This window comes from Epinephelus fuscoguttatus, linkage group LG21 (assembly GCF_011397635.1).
Source record: "Epinephelus fuscoguttatus linkage group LG21, E.fuscoguttatus.final_Chr_v1".
Taxonomy (NCBI): Eukaryota; Metazoa; Chordata; class Actinopteri; order Perciformes; family Serranidae; genus Epinephelus; species Epinephelus fuscoguttatus.
Genome location: NC_064772.1, coordinates 25,110,890 through 25,133,848, shown reverse-complemented (window position 1 = coordinate 25,133,848; position 22,959 = coordinate 25,110,890). Strand labels below are relative to the sequence as shown.

General features: G+C 41.4%; 1 protein-coding gene across 1 annotated transcript in view; it reads left to right on the top strand.

The window, feature by feature from the left end:
• The window catches only part of cntnap2a (contactin associated protein 2a), a 462,042-nt gene that overhangs the window by 236,470 nt on the left and 202,613 nt on the right, over positions 1-22,959 (top strand). Inside the window, exons 5-9 of the mRNA XM_049564641.1 lie at positions 2,480-2,532; positions 3,245-3,395; positions 4,318-4,502; positions 12,195-12,338; positions 15,565-15,826. Coding sequence (XP_049420598.1) covers positions 2,480-2,532; positions 3,245-3,395; positions 4,318-4,502; positions 12,195-12,338; positions 15,565-15,826 — 795 coding nt within the window. The remainder of the gene's footprint in view (positions 1-2,479; positions 2,533-3,244; positions 3,396-4,317; positions 4,503-12,194; positions 12,339-15,564; positions 15,827-22,959) is intronic.

Genomic DNA, 22,959 nt, shown 5'->3' with positions numbered 1-22,959 from the left:
TGAGCCAGCCCTAACTATAAGCTTTATCAAAGAGGAAAGTCTTAAGTCTAGTCTTAAATGTGGAGATGGTGTCTGCCTCCTGGACCGCAACAGGAAGATGATTCCACAGGAGAGGAGCCTGATAGCTGAAGGCTCTGGCTCCTGTTCTTCCTTTCAAATCTCACAGTTGTTTTCTTTTGTTGAATGACCAGCCAAATTTGACTATGATCGTGCTTTATTAATGCCTCTTAAAGCTTTTTTGGCAACATTGGTCTTGTTTGTTTGTGTAGGTCATATAGAGGCATCAGTATTAAACTGAAACAGTTTCATAACCCGTTAAACTCCTTATAGCTGCTTTAAGTGACATTTTTTGGGATTGGCATACCCTCAATGGCAGTTTATCAACAGTTACCATTGTGTGGTTAATGTGACAGTGATGTACTGAAATCAACTTCTAGTTTTCAGACCCTGATAAATAATAACTCCCAATATCATGTGTATGAAAATTATATCGGCTGTCTATATTGGACCTCCATCTCTCCCTTTCCATCTAAATCACCCTCTGTCGCTTCACATCTCTGGTGGAAAACCACCATCTGGGTCAGGGTCCGAAGTAGCGTGATCTCCTGGGTCAGGGTCTGAAAACCTCAGCCATCTCGTACGCTTGCCATCACAGCTGCCCTGGCTACAGACCAAGTAGTCGATACTTGTTACTCTGCATCACAGCGGGTCAACCTCTCGCCCTCTCCCTCACTCATTCTCTGAATCTCAAACTGGTCTGCAGGAGGTGGAAAAGCCCTCCATCTTCCATGAAGTCTCCTTCCTGACATCAAGCACTCAGCTGAGCTGGCAACCCTTTCCTGAGCAGCACAAGTAGATCTGCAATATCTCATAAAACAATTGGAAAACTGTCAACTACCACCACTGTTTGCTTCGTAAACGTGACAGAAAAAGATGATGAGAGGGGCAGGGAGAGAGACAGAGAAGCAGGGATAAAGCAGAAGAAGAGGTGAAAAGTAAAGAGGGAAGCATAGAGGAGAACAGTGGAGACAAATGAAACTGGAACGAGAGAACAAGAACTAGTGCGAGAACAAGAGTGAAGAGTAAAGCAGCGAAAGAGATGGAAAGATGTATTTCCACCCAGTGAGAGGCAGCATGGGATCATTTAGGTAGCACTGAAGTTAGAACAAAGGGAACAGATGTAATTTCCTCTAGCCTCCCTCTCCAGGTGTTTATCATGAAAGAATAGGCTTGGTGTAGTTGTGTGCATGTGTGTGCTGTATAAGTGAGAAAGCAAGAGAGAAGGTAAGATCGAGGGACGGCGTGACTGCGCATGAGTGTGTCTGTATAAAGGATGATCCGATCTTTCCTCGGCTCTGTTTCACTATCATAGCCTGTACACTCTTTGCTACCTTTGACAACCAATCACACCATGTACGCACTCTCCACTAACCACTTGAGCAGTTGGGGTGATGATAGTAAGATTGAAGAGGGCCTCGAGCACTTTATTTCTCTTCTCAAGATCTGATATTCTCCTCCACCCATATTGCCTGTCTCCTTTCTGGCTTTAAGTTTTAATACTTTTGATACCTGCAATGACCCTGTTTTATTTTTCACACATTTAATTAGTTAAGTATTTTCATTGATCCTTTTCAATTTTAAAAAGCTGCCAAAAAAAACCCCCTCTGAATTCTATAGGACGCTTCAACACATACCAACGCAGTGTTTTACACAACAGCACTGTTTGGCATCTAGATCTGTTTTGCACATATATTGAAAATGTTTTTTTCTTTGCTACAGGCCCTTTTTTCCACAGCAGACATTTTGACTTGTCATAATAGGAAAGGCACAGGTGTTACTAATAACATTAACAATTGCTCTGTTCTGTTCAATTATCCCAGTGAGCCGTGACAGTGTGATAGTGAGCCAAAGTGTACAATATCAGGACCCTGAAACAGAAGCGGCAAAATGGAATTCAGTCGTCATTAATTTTTATTATTTACACCTGTGCTTTTCTTGCTGTGACATGTCAAAATGTCTACTGTGAGAAAGAGCCCATTGAGTACAATATCATTTGAAACAATAAAATCTCTATCGTTCTATAGCGCCGGTAGATATTACATTACCACCTCCACAGTTGATCTATTATTAGATATTAGTACATCTGATTAAGTTTTCTTGCATTACTGTTGCTATCGTAGGAGTTTGTTGATATAGCTCAGCTGCAAGTACATTTTTGTAATTATGTTATAATTTAATACTGATTTCTTGGCCCAGTCATAGAAAAGTGTAGCCTCATGCTCTTTGTCATTTTGGGATGAGGGTTTTGACCTTTCCCGAGCTGCGATCGCAATTTATTTCACTCACCACTAATCACTTTAATCTTGCCTTTTGTCTCTGTGTCTCTCTGTCCCTGTCTTCCTGTCTGTTTCTTGTGTTTCCCTCTTTATGATTTCTGTCCATATCTCTATTTTTTCTGTCTACTTTCTGTCTTTTTCAGGGGCGGGTGTGATCAACTTTGATGGACAGGGTGTAATCTCATATCGTTTTAAGGTACTGGATTAACTAACTTGATATTCTGTTATTTTGACTAAACCTTCCCATTAAAAGTCATGCTGTCAAGATCATACTTAAAGGTTAGATGCTAAATATTAACATGTTGTGGGAAATTAATAATTTGATGTAGATCCTGGACAGGCTGCTAGGAGATGTTTGGTAACACTTTACTTGAAGGTATCTACATAAGAGTGACATGACACTGTCATAACTATGACATGACACGGCCATGAACCTGTCATGAACATTATGTACATGTCATAAACGTTTCATTCAGTTTTTGTAATGGCAAGTTGACATCGTTTGGGTTGTCTTGATTATGACAACTTGACATTAACCAGGATGACATTACCAGAAGATGTCTTTGTCATGACAACTTGACATGAACAAGAAATGCACCTCTTTTTGTTGACATAATGATTATTATTGTCACGACAAAGACATCTTCTGGTAATGTCATCCTGGTTAATGTCAAGTTGTCATAATTAGGACATCCCAAACAAATTTAATGCCAACTTGTTGTGACAAAGACAACTTCTGGTAATGTCACTTTGATTAATGTCAAGCTGTCAGCAGTCATAAAAGTTTATGACATGTACATAATGTTTATGACAAGTTCATGACAGTGTCATGTAGATACATTCAAGTAAAATGTTACCAGATTTTTTTCTCAGTTCCTATAATTAAAATCAATCCCACCTTTGTGCAGGTGAAGAAGATGAAGATCATTAAGGATGTCATTGCACTGAGGTTCAAGACGTCAGAGAGCGAGGGTGTGATTCTCCACGGGGAGGGCCAACAGGGAGACTACATCACCCTGGAGCTTCGCAAGGCCAAGCTGCTGCTGCAGATAAACCTAGGTGGGTAACATATGCATGTCATTTGTTAAGACAAAGAAATGTAAAGTTTGTCTTTATACCCTCCTGTCATTATGTTTTTGATGTAGCTCTTTTGGTATTAATCAATTGTAGACATGTAGGGAGCTATGTTTATGAAAGCATATTTCTAAAAATACAACAAGTGATATGTCTGAGGCCAAGCTATATACACAGTCCAGCTCCAATCCTTAAATTTAATAGGTGCTCAGTGTAATGCATGCAGCTACTCTGCACTGGTTGTGTTTACAGCGACTTGACAGGTCAAAAGAATAATACCATCATTACAGGCTTGACAATAATGCTAAACTTTTTTTAATCTGAATTAATGCCCTGTCTGTCAAGATAGCATTATCCTGCCGCAAAGATAAAGTGTCCAGGCACAGCTTTTTACCCTTTACACTGTAAACAACAGCCACAACAATCAGTAGGTGTACGGAGCATCACTCACTGTCGACCAGCTGTGCTGCTGACAGAGCCGGTGTAACCTTTAAAGATGCCTCGCTGCAGCACAGAAGAAACAACTGCAGTGGTGCTTTCTCGTACGCAGTGTTAAATGAAGTACTTAACAGTATGAAAACACTTTTGGCTGCTACCGAAGTGTCAGGTATGTTAGTATTGGCAGGAAGCAGCACCGAAGGTAATTATGTCGTGTGTGTGTAAGGATGAAATTATTTCTGGCTTTTTTGGCAAATCCAATCCAGAGAAGTCACACATACATTTGGTGTTAATTGGTCCTCGTTAATATGGCTAGAATATCTGATTATAGCTCTAATAATAAAAGCAAATTCAACTGTTGTTTCGCACATATTTCGCCTGACATAGTTTAATTAAACATGCTGCTTTATTCACAGTGTCCAATAAGTGTGTATGTGTTACTTATATTATTTTGACGTGTTAATTACAGGCAGTAATCAGTATGGCTCTATCCTGGGTCATACGTCTGTGACCACCGGCAGCCTCTTGGATGACAATCACTGGCACTCAGTGGTGATCGAACGCTACCGTCGCAATGTGAACTTCACCTTGGACAGGCACACCCAGCACTTCAGGACCAATGGAGAGTTTGACCACCTCGATTTGGACTATGAGGTGAGAAGGAAATCATACCGAGTATAAAGACAGGAATGTGAAGAACACAGACAGAGTGGTAATCTCTGCTTTGAAATAAATGACGGAATGAATCCAGCGCGAAAGCCTTATATCATAAAGTACCTACATGTCATAACAGGAGATGACTGGGAAATATTCCACGTGTGCAGCTGCACAAAGCACATTCAGTACTTAAAAAATTCACTACGTCTCTTTCTTCTTAAGACATATCAGCTTGACATCATGTTAATAACAAAACCTTAAGGTGCCAAATGATTCAACAGCTGTACATTGATAGGCAGTCATGGGTGAGTTCAATTATAAAAAAAGAACTGGCAGACCATGGAAGAGGTGAATAACTAAAATGTCAGCTGATTTATTCAGCTATTTCAGCTTTGCCTGAGTGATGCTTGTATGTGTGTAAGTCCAGAGCTGCTGCCTGACTGGTGACTGCATGAAGAACAAATACACACAGAAAAGTACTTATTTATTATCCCAGCCTACTTCAGCTGTTAATTGTAATACTATAGCGTGTGTTGCATGCTAGGTTATCAGGTAGTCACAGCCCTATATCACATACAGAGAACTATCTTCCAGGTGCAAAGCCATCGGCAGCGCAAAACGCCATGCTTTTCACTTTTCCTCAGGTGGTAGTCCATTTGTTAATGCCCTGGCTCCAAACTAACCTGACTGAGCCAAGGTGGGACGATGGCGCAGCTGAAGCTGTGTTTACTCTGATTAGGTGGCGCAGTGCAATTCTGGGGCAAATTTTGGCAGGAATTTACATTCCTATTTCCACCTGCTCAGACTGCCTCTTATTGCAAACACAAGACAGTTACTGTATAGTGGCTTTAGGTGGCAAAGGTGTACGACCACAACCTCTCCAAATTCACAAATGCCCCCGATAGTTTGCTGCACATTTTTACATCTCCTGCTGGTTTGTATGAAGAAAAAAATACCAATGGTAATGTGATTAAGGCACAATCTGTGCACCACCCACATTTGAGACACTGAGATAAAATAAGGTAGAACCCTACAGATTGTTTAAGCACCATGCATTATGCAGCCTGTGCTAATGTTGGCACATGTAAATACTGAGTTGAAAGTCCTCTGGGGAGAATTCATGTCTTACTTATTTAGTACTTAAATTTGTATTAATAGTTAAGATCAGTGGTGGCTGCTGGTCTTTCAAACAGGGGAAGCTCACTTTAAGTTGACATCATAAAATTACAGTAACTTATAAAAGGAACATTTAATTGAAGCCGTTTTTCAGCCACACCCATGCCATAGAACCACAGCAAAACACACCTCAGAGATTTTCAGATGGGTTTAAACACCTGAACTGTACTGTTACACACAGTACAGCTATATCACTTATGGAAATAAGGAACTCCGGATGACACTCTGTCAGCTCAGTGGCCTAGTGGTAGAGTGTCCGCCCTGGGAGGTCATGGGTTCGATGCCCAGCCGGGTCATACCAAAGACTATAAAAATGGCCCATTGCCCCCACTCAGCATCACACCTTGGAATTGGGCGTTAGATCACCACATGATTCCCAAACCCGGTGCACCGCTGCTGCTCACCGCTCCCTCAGGGGATGGGTCAGATGCGGAGAACAAAGTTCACACACTCAGGTGTGTGACAATTAGTGGAACTTTAACTTTAACTTCAGAAGACTCCACCCGCAATATCACTGCATGGGGCTGAGCTCAAAATGCGAAGCACTGTCAGTCACAAAGGAGTTCAGCCTTTTAGACAGTTCCTCCAATCAGCATGCATACACCGAGCGTCCTCTCCCGCCTACCGCTCCATTAGGTCCCAGGGAAGCTGAGCCTCCCTGGAAATGACGATTTTGTTGCATTTATCCAGTGACCATCTCGTTTTGCTGCATGAAAAAAACCTGCTCAGCGCTGTCTCATTGGAATGCTTGGAGGCTCCGCATCCACCGTGCTGACACGAGAATGTATGACAGGGAGGTCGCGTTTGAAAACTGGTGACAAACAGCTGACGTTTGAACATCACAGTCATGATGTGAAATGCATCCTAGCGCACGTTTAATGCAATGTAAATTCTTATTTTATTGTAAATTCAATAGTGCATATTTGACCATTTCTTCTATGAAATTTTAGGGGAGGTTCAGCCTCCCTTGTTGTCTCAGAGCAATCACCTCTAGTTAAGATCCAAAAGGTTAACATGCTCCAGTTTTTTTAAACTCAGACATAGTTCATCAAAGAATTGTTGTTTTCAACTTCTGCCATAGAAAATTTGATAATGCTAGACAAAAGGAAGAGCCTCTTGTCAGCAAAGTGACACGTGACAGACATTAACAATGTACTGTCACGTGTCTGTGTATGTAGCTATGGGTTGCGTAAATGTGAGGGTCAAGCATAATCTTTGGAAAGCTAGTTGTTTGAGGGCAAGTTGCCGTTAGCCAAGTCTACATATCAGCTAAGCTCGCTAACTTTTGCCTAATGTGTACATTTGCGTGGCATGCGCTTGCATAGCCTTTTAGTTTCACAGTGACAAATGGGAGTAACAATGATGTCTGACATATCTTAACTGTTTTGTATTAGCGTTAATAAATTAAAAGTTGGAAAAGTAAATTGAAAACAGATATTACACACACAGTGCAGTGCTGAATTTAAAGATAAATGAAGCTTTTCAAATATGCAGAGTAACAATCACCGTATATTAAATATAGCTGTAAGACTAAAACTATTACCAGCAGCATGCAGCAGCTGTAGCACTAATGTGAAATAGCTGCCTCATCATTCTGCCATTGACAGCATATTTGGAGTAATGTATATTTTAGTCACCATGTCACGTGGAAAGACTAGTATGCAAGTGTAGAATATGTACAGGACTGATCTTTGGCTTCAAGGCTCATCACCTCATCACTACCCATACGGAAACTCGACAAAAACTAACTTGCCTTCTGGGTTGACTTACACTCAGAGCTGGGATGGAAGTGGAGCTCTTGAAAAGCAGCAGCAGTAGTAGAGAGTGAGAGCAGGGCAGCAAAAGACTGTGGGGAGCAGTCCAGGGTTAGAGAGAGAAAAGTATGCCATGATGAGTGTAGCAATGCACTTAAGTTGTTTGGCTAAATTAGCTCGCAGGCTTTGTTTCATTAATATTTGACGTGTTGTGTGTCTATATTTTGGAACTTAATGATGGAAGAGAACTGCAGTCCTCTAGAAAACTATGTGGGATTTTTTTTCAGAGCCGTGGGCTGTACCGATGCTTAGCACAGAATACAGTATGTCAATGTGAGGAGTTCTGAACCCTCTAAAAGTGCCTGGAGTCTCAACAGTGTTTGATCATTTCCAACCTGTGAGAGACAATAATTTGTCTTTACTTATTAATAGTATTTATTTGAGATACTTCTTGTTATCTTATCGTTTCACCACGTTACCTGTTCGTATGCTCTACTACTACTCCCAGGCTCCCTCTGACTGTACAGTGCATTGGTACTTCACAGGAAATTAGATATCGGTTTTGCACTGTGCTATAATGCTAATCCATAAAACTCACATAATTAATGTTATTCTGTAATGGGATGCAAAGAGTTCAGCTAATAACACTTAAAACAGGAAATTGATTTCGGAGTGCACAATGGGTATGAAATGTGTGTAATGTGAGCATGTGCAGCTGTGTGCATTGAATACATATATGGGTGTGTGCATGTGTTAGTGTGTGTGTATTGATGTTTGTGTGTGACCTTTAGCAGGTATTGCTGATATGGCTGATCCGTTCCAGTGTTAAGTAGGATACTGAGAAATGAGGCAAGACAAACCACAGTCCAATTAAACTGAAGCTGTTGAATTAAGGGATCTTCTGGGAAATCTATACAACGGCATGAACCAGGAGGTTTTGTGTGTGTGTGTAAAAGTGTGTGTGTGTCCGTGGTGAACCCTGAATCCTGGCAGTGTTATTACCTGACTGAGTCTGTCTATAGATAGAAAAATTGTGACTAGTTTTTTTTTTTTTTTTTTTTTTTGGTACCACTGTGCTCCATCTAGTCCACATGCTCCTGCACGTCTGTACGTTTTCTGCTCCCATTTAAGCCTGTAGACTAAATATCCGGGTGCGTTTGTGTCTACCCTTGGCAGTAATTATTAAGACTGCTGGAGCATCACGACAGGCACAGACAAACACGAACGCATGCACGCACACACACATACAGATAGACACATATCGACTGGTAATTGCACACCACTCTTCATCATCTTATCTTCCGTCAGAGCTCAGAGCTATGTCTGGAAGGAAGAAAAAAACACAACACATGTTCAACTGTAGAAAAATGTGAAACGCAGTTTACATTTTCATCAGTTCTGTGTCCTTCAGCGTTCCCACCAGATGCCTGTTTATTAGCCTCTATCTCCTCGCCTCAGTTCTCCTCTAATCACATCTGTTCCCCACAAACCCCTGTCTTCTTCCTTTAATGGTTTCTCCCGCTGCTCCAGCGGTCATATTATATAATTATATAATACGTGTATATCAATAATATGCTGATATCAAGGTGTTTGGGCAAAAAATGTGATATTAAATTTGTAATGATTGCCCTTGTAATGCAGACTTAATACCTTGGGATTTAATTTGGGGTTGGAGCTAATTGTGCTATACGTAAAATCAAAGGAGTGATTATGGATTAGACCTGGTCCATCCGTTGCTGCGTTTATTCACACAACACAGTGCCAGTAGCCACCTGGTTACGGTGCATGCCACATAACCGTGACATCCAATTCAAGCCTTGTGACCTTTGTTAGATGTCATTCTTCTCTCTTTCTCTCTCACCCCATTTCCATTCAGCCTCTTCTTTGTCATCTAGTGATGGACAAAGCAGTTCTTTAGATGTTACTGAATCACTAGAATCAGTTCATTAAAAAGATTTGTTCAAAAGATTCGTTCATCGAATCGTTCAGTGCTTGGCGGGAGGAGCCCTGACTGTGTACTGCGTAGTCCGACTCACTGAACTGATACACGGCTGAGCTGCCGCTGCATCTGCCCTGCACTGGTGAGTCTCATTACTGGCCAGCCTAATGTTTTAAGTTTGTTTATCTGGAAACTTAGTCTGTTAAAACAATGGGGAGGTGTGTGATTGTGCTCATGTGGCTTGACTCCTGGATACATTAGCCGTTAGCTTGGAGAAACAGTCCCTATGAAAGTGTATCACTAAGAGGAAATGATTTGAATCACTCAGGGATCGGGGTTACGTCGTTCACCAAGTGATTCGTTCACCAAGTGATTCGTCACATGGTAGGCAGTCCCTCCCTGCACCCTGGCTGCCTAGCGACTCGCGAGTGATTCATCGTACGCACGGACCAAATCAGCAGTTCCACTCCCGGCTTGCACGCTGCTGAGCTCAACTGAACTGAGAAATGAACAAATCAGTTCCGGAAGTGATTCAGTTCAGTACGTTCACTCAACAGATTCGTTCTTTTGAACGATTTGTTCGCAAATGACACAACACTATTGTCATCTCTCAAATAAAGGATGTTAAGTATGCATGTACAGTATATTATCTTTTCAAAAGTGTACACTATATGATAGGTATCCAAAACCTTACCAACAAGGCAAATAAAGCATGTCCTTTCAACACGGTTACACCTATTGAAACATCCAAGTGTGACAACCATGACTTTATTTAGTACATTTGATACTTTCTGGTGACACAGAAGGAAACAATATCTTTTTACTCTACAGCTGTTTCACGAAAAGTTACTAAAGTTATGTTTGTTTAATTAAAAAAAATCATCTATAGTTCAGATAGACATGACCACCCTAAGACATGCTACAAGAGGAAACTTTATGTTACAGTAAGATCAAACTCAAACGTACAGTAATTTACAGAGGTGTGCATGAATGGAATTCACTCTCTCAGCATATCACACAGGAAAACAGTAAAGCTAGATTTAAAATTCTATTGAAGCAGCACCTTTTGACAAAGACTTAGATCATCCATAAAACAGACAAAAGTATAGTTGTCAAAGCCTAATTAATTAATATCAAAGACTGTGTCATGTATTCCAGGATGTGAAGGGTCTGTCTATGATTGTGGTGCAGTGATGGTTTTCTATTAGTATGCTTATCATAGTTTTATGTTTTCCAAATGAGACTACAATAAAAGCTGACTTATATAAAATGATTCATACACTGTAATGAACTTCATGCATGGTAATAAATATTGTTTTTCCTGGGAACTGTCCCTTTTAATGCACATGTAATGTGTTTATGAAAACATACAAATGTGAATGTGTGGTATTATGTAAATACTTGGTCTAATATTACAATATTGGAGCATCGTCAGGTAATCAGAGCAAAAATATGCCCAAACTGGCAGCTACTTACCAAATGAAATCATGAATAAGTACATATTTTAATAACTGCATTACCAGGAGCTGTCTTGTTTGTCTGTGTCAGTGTTAATCTAGTCCTCTTATTTTGTTACGTGTGAGTTGTTTTTGTGCACTGCCACAAATGTAAAGCTGTTGTGGACCTCAAGAAGAATAGCTGCTGAAATGCAGTAGCTAATGGGTGTCCTAATAAACTTAACTAAACCATGAATGATGGATGATTTCTATTAGCATGACATTATAATGCCCATAGTAACTGAGTGTTTCCTCCCAGTATCCTGCTCTCCTGATTCTACGATCGACTCTTTTGTATTACTTAAAACTCGTCTAAAGAGGCTCACTTTAATGGTATATGATTACATTTTCAGGGTAAACCCACCTTGTTTAGTCTCCCTAAGGGCCATCTGGGACCAGGACCTTGGGATTACCGTGTCAAATGAGCAATGGGAACATATATAAGACCTTGTATACACTTCCTCTACATGTACAAGGCACAGTCTGTTGCAGTGAACAATTTGAAACAGTCCATTTCACCAACACAAATCTAGCCCACTGTGTATTTGCACATGTTTTGGTCATGCCCACAGTTATTTGAGTTATATCCTGCATTATTTGATACACATAGTTTGTCTTGGGTAAAACAGTAGACCCCAACTCCCTCACTCCTTCAGCGCGTAAAGCACCCAAAGCCACACAACAAGTTATTGCATTCAGCACTGTGCTTGCTAGGAGGCTTATTCCCCTTAAATGAACACATCCCTCCTCACCTACTCATAATAGATGGATTCACGAGATATTGCAGTGCATTAGGCTTGAGAGGATTAGCCTCTCGCTGGGATGTTAGGGTTAGTCCTGGTGCGGATGTGTGTGAGTGAGACTCCTGGGCGGGAAGGTGGGGGAGATTGACTGACCTGTGAGAGGGAAAGGGGCAAAGAACTAGTGTGGGTGGGAGTGGGATCTACGAGGATTGGTGAGTGTGGGTTAGAGCTCGGTTTGCAATAGATTACTTTAAACACTACTGCCAGTTGTGTGTGATATTAATTTCTGTGCCAAACCCAATAAAGAGATTTGAGGAAAAAAGAAACTAAACATCAGTTTGCCTAATTATAGTGTGGGTTTTGGATTCTATTTTAGGATCTGTTGCAATTTCTCTCATTAGACGTTTCTATGTTGCTACTGTTATCCCAGTTTGTAGGGTGAATGTGTGAACAGTAATGCCACAATACAATGTTGTAATTTCATGTTAGATTTATGTAGATTTTTGCAATGTTGTACCAGTAGAGGAAGAATCTAATCCCTCTCTATCTCTTTTTACCCTCTCTGCTCTGCTCTGCTCTAGTTGAGTTTTGGGGGTATGCCATACAGCGGGAAACCTGTGGGAGGAGGGAGGAAGAACTTTAAAGGCTGCATGGAGAGCATTAACTATAATGGAGACAACATTACAGACCTGGCCCGCCGGAAGAAGCTCGACACCTCCAGCTTTGTAAGTGAACTGTGCATGCACGCACGCAGACACTCATATGTAAAAACCAACATGTCCTCACTTTCAAATACAGCAGCTTGGTCAGTGGTCCTCTGCTCCAAACTATGACACTCTAGGTGCCCTTTTAGCGTGAGTTTTGGACGCTCAAGGACAGCATGTCAATATCTGCTTATTACTTGCGATGGTGGCCTTTCAAAATTAACTTCTGTGTTCAAAACTACTTTAGATTGAGGCAACAAAACTACTTTGTGAGATTTACAAGGAGAAAAAAAAGGGATATGTTAAAATAAATATGTTAAGTTCATGAGATCGTTACATGACGCGTATGTCACATAATGTTGACTATGTTGACTCAACGTTGAATTTTTGTTTTCACATGGGACGTGGTGTCTGCAGATCCTTAAGATGTCTTAAAACGTCTTTAATTAAATTGTGGTAGTGCACCCAAAAATGAAAATTCAACCATTATCTACTCACCCATATGCCGATGGAGGCCCTGGTGAAGTTTTCCAAATTCCCAGTCTGAGCAGCAAAGGCTTTCCTCATCCACTGGCATTGCTTTGCATTTGAAACAACTACACCACCAGGTTTCCAGTGCTCGACTCCGGTATTCTGCAGCTGGCTGAGGGTTAGGCTCATGAGCTGCGGCGGCTGCTTCATCCAGTAGCCTGAGTTCCGCGTCCGTATACTCGGGCTCAAACAAATACGGCTCAACAAAGAAATGCTGTTCCTCCTCAGTTTCAAAGTCTTCAGACATGTTGGGATGTCCTTTGCTAAAAGACCGTAGTGCAAATTATCTTTTAGCTCGGTGGTTATTGTTGTCTCTCCCTGCGGTGCACGTGTCACGTGATGTAAACACGGGTGAGCAAAGCTCATGCTTTCGCTGGTCTCGCGCAAGCGTGCACACCTGAACGCGGAGCACAGAGAAGCAGTCAGAGCTACAGGCTACAGTGAGGCTAAAAACAGAGTTCATATGATGTTTTTCGAAACAATTTTTTATGTCGCGGCTTCAGGACACTTGGATGCACATCACGGATGACCAGTATGGAGATACTTTGTGGATTCAATTTTGTGTTCTTGGACGTTAGTCTGGGGCGCCGTCTGCCATTAGGTGTGCTAGCCACTCCCCCCGCCAACCTCTGCAAGGGATGTGAGGACTCTAAAACTTCACCAGGGCCTCCATCGGCATATGGGTGACTAGATAATGGCTGAATTTTCATTTTTGGGTGCACTATCCCTTTAAGCCTTGAAAGTCTTTAAATAGTCCTAAATTTGTGAATTCTTAATCGCCACAATTTTTCTTATATCCTTTATCAATCTTTTACTTTCTCTTCGTCAAAATGAGTCATGCTCGTGTGCGTGAAAGTCAGCATTTCTGATGCTGCAAATCTTTAAACCTACCACTCATTCTCATAGCTACTGTCTTTTTACTTTAGACTTGCACTTACCTATTGGCAAAATGTAGTTTTAACTTAGGGCCCTGACATACCAAGCTGACGGTTGGCCGTAGGTCAATTTCGGGCGATTGATGAGTGTCTGCTGCTCTAGTTTTGGAGGTGTGTCCCACAGCAGTCTGCCCCTGTGGCTTTTTTTTTTTTTTTTTCTTTTGACCGATTCAATATGTTGAACAACAGCCAGCTTTAGCGTCCCTAGTTCTTTGATGTTGGTTTGAAGTGTCTGGGCCACAACTCTCTCTTCTAACCATCCAACATAAAACCCACCTCTGCACGGGACCACATATATACTTCACCTTTGTTTAAACAATCTGACTTAAATTTGGCTGAAGTCTTTCATTATCTTGGAAAGGCCTTGAAAAGCATTAAAGTTGTTCATTACATGTATCACCCTACCTGGGTAAAAGGGCTATTTGTTTGACCCATCCACCACACCTCTCCGACCCTATGCAGATCTTCTTGCTCTTTTCATCAAAGCTGCAGATAGGTTTACATTGGAATTAGCTGAAAGGCTGGTGCAACTCATACAGACACTAAAGGGGAGCGTTGTGTGTTGGTATGAGACGCCAAGGGCCACTGACCAGGCTGCCGCATTTGACCCTGGGGGTGAGAACGGGTTGATAGACACACAATACGACTCAGCTCGAAATGCATAAATCTAAGGAGCTTAAAATAACATACTTATGAAAGCAGCTGAATACTGAACATGCTCATTATTGTCACACTTACTCTGTATCTGACCTGAGTGAGGGGGCAAATTATTCACCATACCGAAATAGTTGAACAGATTCATAATTAATCAGATACAACTGACCCATCAGTGGCCCCTCCATGTGTTTGCCTCCTGTCTCTGCGCTCGCTCTTGATATCATGGCTGCCATTTCACTGTGACCTACAAAGACAGAATTTCAGTTTGTTTTTTAATCTCAACAGAATAAGGAACATATTAAATGCCTTTCTTCTCCTCATCAAATGCACTGCACTCTGGATGACTGCTGAATGTAACTTAAGCACATTAAGTGTTTTGCCATCCTTAAAATTAGTTACTGAACAGCCTTTGATAGACTGTAAAGTCTCAGAGCTCGTGTCTCTCCACTTCCCCTGTTCCTCTCCAGCAGTGGACAGCCACTGTATCTTCTTCGATCTTTGGTGAACTGATTGAACAAATGGAGACACTAATCAAGTTCGTTAAAGCCGCGCCTTTAATTCTCCCTGATGACTCACACAGCCATTCATTTCTAATCAACACAGATCTGCGCTCAAATTTCAGAAACACACACATACACAGACAGAGGCAATCAGGAATTATTTAAAGTTGGTAAGGCAGCTCAATACTGTGCGTTTGCTAATGATTTGATTCAGAGCACAAGGTTGGAGAAGCTCAATGGTAATTAGTGCCTAAATTCCACCGTTGTGTTTGTTTTCATCCGGCGCACAAACATCACCCAGGTTCCTGTTCCACCGTGGTTTCAAAGGCAGGGTGAGCCATAAAGAGACATTTTTGTGCAGTGTAGCAGCATCAGTCTTTGAATCGAGCTTCAGTCAGGTACATCTGAAGGTAAACATGCAGAAGCTGGATTCAAAAGACTCGCGAATGAATACACGATTTACTAAAGTGTAAGGGCATTTAAAACATTCAAACAACTACACATACAAGCTCACATTTAAAGGGTTAGCTTTGTTTTTAACTTTTCTCTGTGAAGGCCGATTAAAAAGTTTCTTATGCTTATTTTTGTTGGTGTCTCTCTTTCTCTAACTCTGTGCCTTGACAGCGTAACCTGTCCTTCTCCTGTGTGGAGACCCACACCTTCCCGGTCTTTTTTAATGCGACCAGCTTCCTGCAGCTGCCTGGTCGAGCCAATCATGACACGATATCTGTGAGCTTCCAGTTTCGTACATGGAACCCCGACGGGCTCCTCTTCTTCAGTAATCTTGATGACGGCACGATGGAGATCTCACTTGAGGACAGCAAGGTCGTAGTCCATGTCAACGTGACGAGGGCGAGCACAAACAACCGGGTCGACCTATCGTCAGGTGAGTTTGTCCACAGATGCACACACACAACACAAATTTACTACATTTACCTTCAAGCATAAGATCTGGCCAAGGAACAAGCAAGACGATGTATTCCACTATGACTCTAATAAGTTCTAATCAATCAATATAACTAATAATAAAAGTGTCATGGAGTGAGTGACCAAAAGAGAACATGAACCAAGCCCTAAGTCCCAAGCAGCCACAAAGACACCTCACTGTGCAAACAATTTAATTAACTTGCATTATATATGAACATAGAGGTATTTTAATCAGACTTCGGGGTGGGCCAGGGCCAACAAAACAAACAAAATAAATCTAACTTATGGAACAGCCAAATAAAAAAAACAAAATATAATTGAGAAATTCCCTAGCTTAATTAAACAGGAGAAAACAAAGTTAATGAAATAGGCAGCCCACCCCTACTACCTCCAGCAGAACACCAACCAGGTTTCAAACACTCTGTGTACACGTGCTCTGGTGGCCGGTTGGGAGAGGAGAAGGATGTGCCTCCACTGGTGTTGAGCCGACGCCATCTTGGCTCTTAATAGGGAGCTGTCACCACTTAGGGCCTGTCACCTGCTGGAGACGTCTACTGATTATCTGCTCTTCCTGGTGCAAACCTGTTTGCATACACAGAGACCCTCGCACACGCTCACCTCACGGAAGGGCACACAAGAATCATGGGTGTAAATCACTAGTGTCATCACAACGCAATATTGTATCAGTTATTTAGACTGCGATGCAGCATTTGCGGATATTGCAAAGTCTGCTACGATAGGATTTTGATTCAATTCAGGCGTCTGCGATTGATATGAGACAATATCATAAGTCTATTTACTGCAATCTGTCACAGCTGCCACCACTTTCTTTTTTGCTTTTAGCCATAAAAGATAAATATAGCACATAAATGATATAAATAGTTGGTTAGGTGCAGTAAAGCTTACTCTAAAATGACACATTACAAGGATAAGTTAACCTTCAGGGCTTTCTGACAGGAAGTCAATTTTTACCAAAACCATCATCTTTCTTCCTAAAACTTCAGGTCTGTCTGGCTTCAAGCCCTGAAGGCAAACTTCTCCCAACAGCCATAAAACATGCATCATTTAACAAAAGTATAAAATTCAGCTTAACACTAACTGTCAGGGTTCATGGACAAAACAAGTGTTTTTTGCTAGTCATCCATTATTAGCTCAAGCACTCTCACATTGCATATATTAGTCTAGCATCTCTATTCCTCTACTCATAGCTTAAGAAATTACATGTATTATTTATACATCCTCTTACTCACAGTTTGTTTAAGGTCCACATCCCCTGACGACACAACAGCACAGTTGAATTGCAGCCTGCATACATGTTTTTGCAGCTGATGTTGCTGTGTTGCTGCTATAAGTTAGCAGAGTGAGATGCCCGGGCTGGGCAGGTACGGCATGTTTCCAGAGTGTTTTATGGCATTGTTAACATATGATGTGCGTCTTTTCTTGGCTGCTTGCTGTAATCTGCCTGTCACTGTTTGAAGGTCACATGGAATTTTAAAATACAGGCATATCCTGATGATGATGATATGGGTCAATGTTTTCTTTACATCGATAATTAAATTGATATATTGATCCATATCGATAGGTCATTGCACCACTAACAAGAATACAAAATACTAGTCCATACCCATTGGTAGCTTTGTCACCTTCTACCTATGCCAATCCTCAATGCCTATGTGCAGTTTCACATAGATTGACCACGTCAGTGAGTAGAAAAACATGGGACAGACAGAATGACTGACTGACAGAATGACACACTGACAGTTTCTGTGATTATGTACAGCATACCATACCGTGACTTAGTCATCCCAAAAATTAGGGGAAAAAAAAAACATTGGTCCACAGGGGGAGCCACAGCGATCGATTGCATTTTAGCCATTTTTAAGCATTTTTCTGTTGTTGTAGCGCCACCCAGTTGCCAGTTAGAGTTAAATTTCTCCAGTCACCTTGAGGCGTCCTGTTCTACATATCTACCAAGTTTAGTAAAAATCGATATGGCGGTTAGGCCTAGATAAGAAATGAGCTCTCTAGCGCCCCCATTTTGTTTGATGGGGTCAATAATGGAGGGGTCCCCTCAGATTATGTGTGGTCATATGCCTACAAAGTTGCGTGGTGATGGGTGAAACCCTTGAGATGTTATACACCTTTATGTGATGAGCCACGCCCTCCGCAATATTCATTGCCTTATAGAAGCTCAGTTTTAGTGAGTTTTCCAACTTTTGCCAAGAGGGAACTTTACATATTGGTCCCTAGATTATGTTCACCGGGTTTCATGCAGATCGGTCAAACTTCCTAGGAAGAGATCGAAGTGTTTTTCAAAAAAATCAAAATAGAGGAAAATCTATATAACCGGAAGTTATGGGTTCTTGAGGCAAATTTGTTCCTCATGAGGAGAGGCATCTCTGTGGAAAGTTTCAGGCTGGTATTTTGGTCTTTTGATACAGTTAAAAACCATGTTCACATTTGGAAACTTGCCTTGAAGCTTGCAAAGGGTGCATTTACTGTTGGCTGAAACTCTAACTTTTCTAATTTTTTTTCCAGGATTTAATTTTACCCTCAATTTTAATCATTACTCTACCTTAGTATTATCAGTTTGACACTTTTCCAAAGTCACTCAAATATGTTTTTATTCTTTTAACATCTACAGGAGTAACAAGGATTAAGCATCTATTTGTATTTTGCTTTTATTTTAAAATAATCCCACAATGCCATCTTTACTTTGAAAGCATTTGCACACAGCTACATTGTCCAATCAAAACAATACAGTTCTAATCTTAACTGAGATATTTCTCTTGGTCTGGGTTCGATCACATCTTTCCACAGACTCTGTCTTGACATGGTCTGGATTTATTTACTCTTGTGCAAGCAAGGTCTCACTCCAAAGTCGTCAAAATGCGGCGCTTGGGCAGTGACTTGTAGCGTCAAAAACCAACGAAGAAAGGCGTCTTTTAACATCAGCGTGATATGAAGCCGGTTGCCATTACAGCTTAAAGGCAACCGGCCGTCGGCAGGAGGGGTGGTGGATGGGTTCAACAAACACTTGGGTTTGTTGCCTAAATCCAACTATGTGTGTTTGCCGTTGACGGAAAAAAAAAGTCCAGTCGCGGTGTTGTACCGACAAGTGTACCTTAAAGGAAAGGAACTTGACACGGTGTCCCAGAACATCAACAACCAACGCACTCAGGGTACCTTGCACGTTGTATGTGGAAGTGGAAAGTCCATGACCAAACATGACGAAGTCAGAGTGAGAATGTGATGCTTATGCCCAAAAACACGAACAAGTAGTCCAATGGTAGAAGAGGTATTCCAACATATTAAACACACAAAGGTTTCTTTGAAGCTGTGGCTATGAGATCCCATTTTTCTGCTTCCTCCGGCATGAATGACAGTCAACAAAATAAACCAGTTTACAAGTCTGACTAAAACTGTTGACACCTGTTAAATGAAAGCATGTTTAAAGATGTGTAATAATAGTATGAGCTCTGCCCTGTGGCAAGGTCCGGCTGTTTTAACATTCGAATTAAACAGCGGTGCAAAAGCTGAAATTTTTAACATACTTAACATCAAGGTAAAAATAATACTGAAATTAAATTCATTTTCAACAAGTCTGTCTGTTGTCCTACCACCGCTCTTACCCTCCCCTTCTTCTTTTGCTCGTATTTCCTGCCGCTCCCTCTCTCTCCCTCTTTCCTTAGACACACTCATTTATTCTGTCCACTGCTGCTTTAATAGGCCATTATGCCCAGGGGTAGGGATTATTACAGAGTTACCCTCTAGGCTAATTGGGCTTGAGCCTGCGATTACATCAGTATTACCAGAATATACAGACACACAAACATAGACGTGCACACACAAACACACGCTCCCTCCTTTGATTCAGTTATTAGTATCTCCCAGAAAGAAAGCCACACTGGCTTCTGGCTTCAATGACACAGTGGGAGCTCAGCAGACTTGTAATGAAATGCTTAGTCCCTCTTAATGGCAAATATACTGGGGAGAGACGTGCAGATGTGCACACGCTAAGAAGGGGAGTGAGCGAGAAGAGAGAGCTTCTTAGGGAGACTACACAATCCAGTTTTCTTTTCCCAGTGGGGATAGATTGCTTATGAAGCTATTTAGCGAAAGCTTATTCATACATATAATCAGGCATCTGCTTGAAGGTAACACCATACAGACTTACTCCACTGATCTGCAGCCTACAGCGTCCCCTTTCTCGTGCTTGTGCATGAAGACTTTTTTTTTTTTAGCACGCTGGGGCATTAACCACTCACCAGGAGGCACACTTTGTGTCAATAATGTATCAGTCTTTGATTTTTATCTGATCTCTTAAACGTAATGGGGAGAGTCTTTAGAGAAATATGATTAGGTGAAGCGTTGTGCAGCAGCAGCATCACACGCACCACTTGATATTTACCACAGTGTGAATGTGATGTGGGAACAGGTGAGCCAAATGTGTGAGCATTTCCCCACCTACTTTAAAATAAAACCAAGCCACCTTGTCTAAATTTAAACCATTTTAAGGTGGATAAATTAATGATGGAACCATATTAATCTTTTATATCCTTTTCTTTTTAACCCTCGGTAACTGTTGTATTAAATTTTTCTCATGTTAACACTGAATCAGATGAATTAAAGTGAAGGAGTTCCAGGCACCATGGTTTCCACTAAGAACAAGCACCCCAGTTTGCAGCTTTCATTTCATTTCCAATTTGCTGCTTTGTACGAACAAGTGGAGAGATGGAATAACTGAGAGCCTAATTTAGAGACAAACATCTAACAAGCCGATGAGACCCAGATATTTGTTTATCTCAGGAGTTGGCGGATCAAACCAAGGCAAAAATGCAAATGAATGTTGGGCATTTCCCACAGGTGGTGAGTAATAAGATGCCAATAGGATGCCCATGTCATTCTGTTTCTGCTCCGGAAGAGTGTGTCAGTAATGCCAGACAACGTGTGCTAACACAATATTCTGTAGAATACATCCAGGCTCACAGAGGTGTTTGCTCTGGAGTCTACTTTTGTTTGTGGTGGTGTTTCATGTGCATATATTGTAAGAGGGGGATATCTAGGGCTGGACCAATGGGATACTTCATCAACCTGTGCATGACTGTGTTATGAGCATTACCCTCAAACGACCAGCCTGTAATTTCTGAAGGGTTTTCTGTAAAGCCCAAGTGAATCAGCAGGTGCAGTATAAAAAGGGAGGAAGGGAGGTGGTGCGTGAAAGCTTCATATCTCTGATGGCGTAACAATCACCTGAATATCTCTTCATAACCTCATTCTGTCCACGGCGGGTCCCAGGTCATTAAAGTTAATTTTTCTTCCTGATTGGAGACAGAGCGACAGGTACAGTAGATCACACCTGCTACTAGGAGCACACGCAAATTAACCCCCTATGTATACACATATTCAAAATGTGTGTGGGTCTACAGATATGTGTGTGTCTGTGAGAGAGAGAGAGAAAGAGAGAGAGAGGGAGAGAGCAAGTATTTGCCCTAAGGCTGTTTGTGACCTGCGGAAACATGCTCGTCTCTCCTTTGAGAAAACTTCTGTCGTTTTATCCCTCCTCTCAAGCAGATCGAGGATGAAACTAGAGACAATGAGGCCTTTGAGAGAACATAGGATTGTCTCCTTACAGTATGTGTGTGTGCATTGCATGTGCTTCAATAAGAGAATACTTAGTTGTGATTCCTGCAGAGGCTCTGATCTAATTTCCCCATCACTTTGCTTTTACTTACTCATTAGCTCTCCAACTCTCTTCTCTTTTGCTCTCATCACTCATTTGGTAGAATTACACAACAGCTTTGTTAGAGTGGGGATGGAAAATGTTGCCTTGATGGCCATACAGCTGGACCGAAGCATGTTTTCATGTGCCCAAATATAAATCAAACCCCTACTTTCCACATTACATATCATGAAATGAGCCAATGAACCAAAGCCAGTGGAAAAAGGCTCCATTTGTACCTGACACAGATAGGCGATGAGTGTTGGTATTTGTCTTTGAGTATGTTTTTGAAGATGCTATCCTCTGATCACCCTCTTGATTAATTATCGGATTATTGGGCACCAGCATTGTTTCCATGGAAACAATACTCCACTGTCTCTAACGGAGACGGAGGAATCTAATTTCCTAAGAGGTTCTCATGCTCCAGAGTGAGGGAATATGTTATTGTACTCCTGGTTGATTGTCAAAGAAGACAAAATATGTAAGTAGCGATAATTAATCTTGATGAATTAAATATGTTTGTATAGCTTCAAGAAAACTCTCTGCACCACTTGTATGTTATTATGGTATATTGTATTGTGACTTTCCTCTCACTCACAGCTTTATAAAAGAGGTATATGCTATGCCAGAATAACTCTTTCAACTGCTTTGCTCCCTTGCTCTCCATCTCTTTTGCACATTTTACATTAATTTCTTTCCTTCATTATTTCTGTAAATCGGCCTATTTGACACCACCAGGGAAATGTGTCATCCCACAAAATCACTCTCAGTGAGAGGCGAGGCTCGTTGCGAAATAAGATGAAACCACAGGCAGCAGAAACTGTTTGATTCAGCCTCGTCTAAAGCAGAAATATTTTAGTATGTTAAAACCGTGTGAGTGTTTGTGGGTTCTTTCATGCGTGCGTTCACACCCATCAACTTAGCTAGAAGTAATAACATCAGATCCTTTGAGATGCAGAATTACTATCAGTCACACACACACACACACAAGGTTACCCACACAGTCTGAATAGGAAGCGTATAAGGCATTACAATAATAGAACGGCCTGAGGCACAGATTTGAGGGGGAATACATACTACAGCCACCCCTGATTATAATGTTATATTGTTTTATTCCCCCTGAGTGTGTGTGTGTCGCTGTGCCTTTGTGCACTGTGTTTGTCTGTGTTTGTGTGTGTATAGGCAAAGGCTTAATATGTTGTATTCTCAGGCTTTGTGTGGTTGGCATATTGCCACCCGTGAAGACGTGCAAAGCTCCTCAAACTACCTCGGAGGAGCGAATATTTAGGAGTGGAGGAGACGGGGGGAGGATAAATTCATGAATGCCAGAGGGCCCCATAAATTTATAGCAGACAAAATTCATTTATACT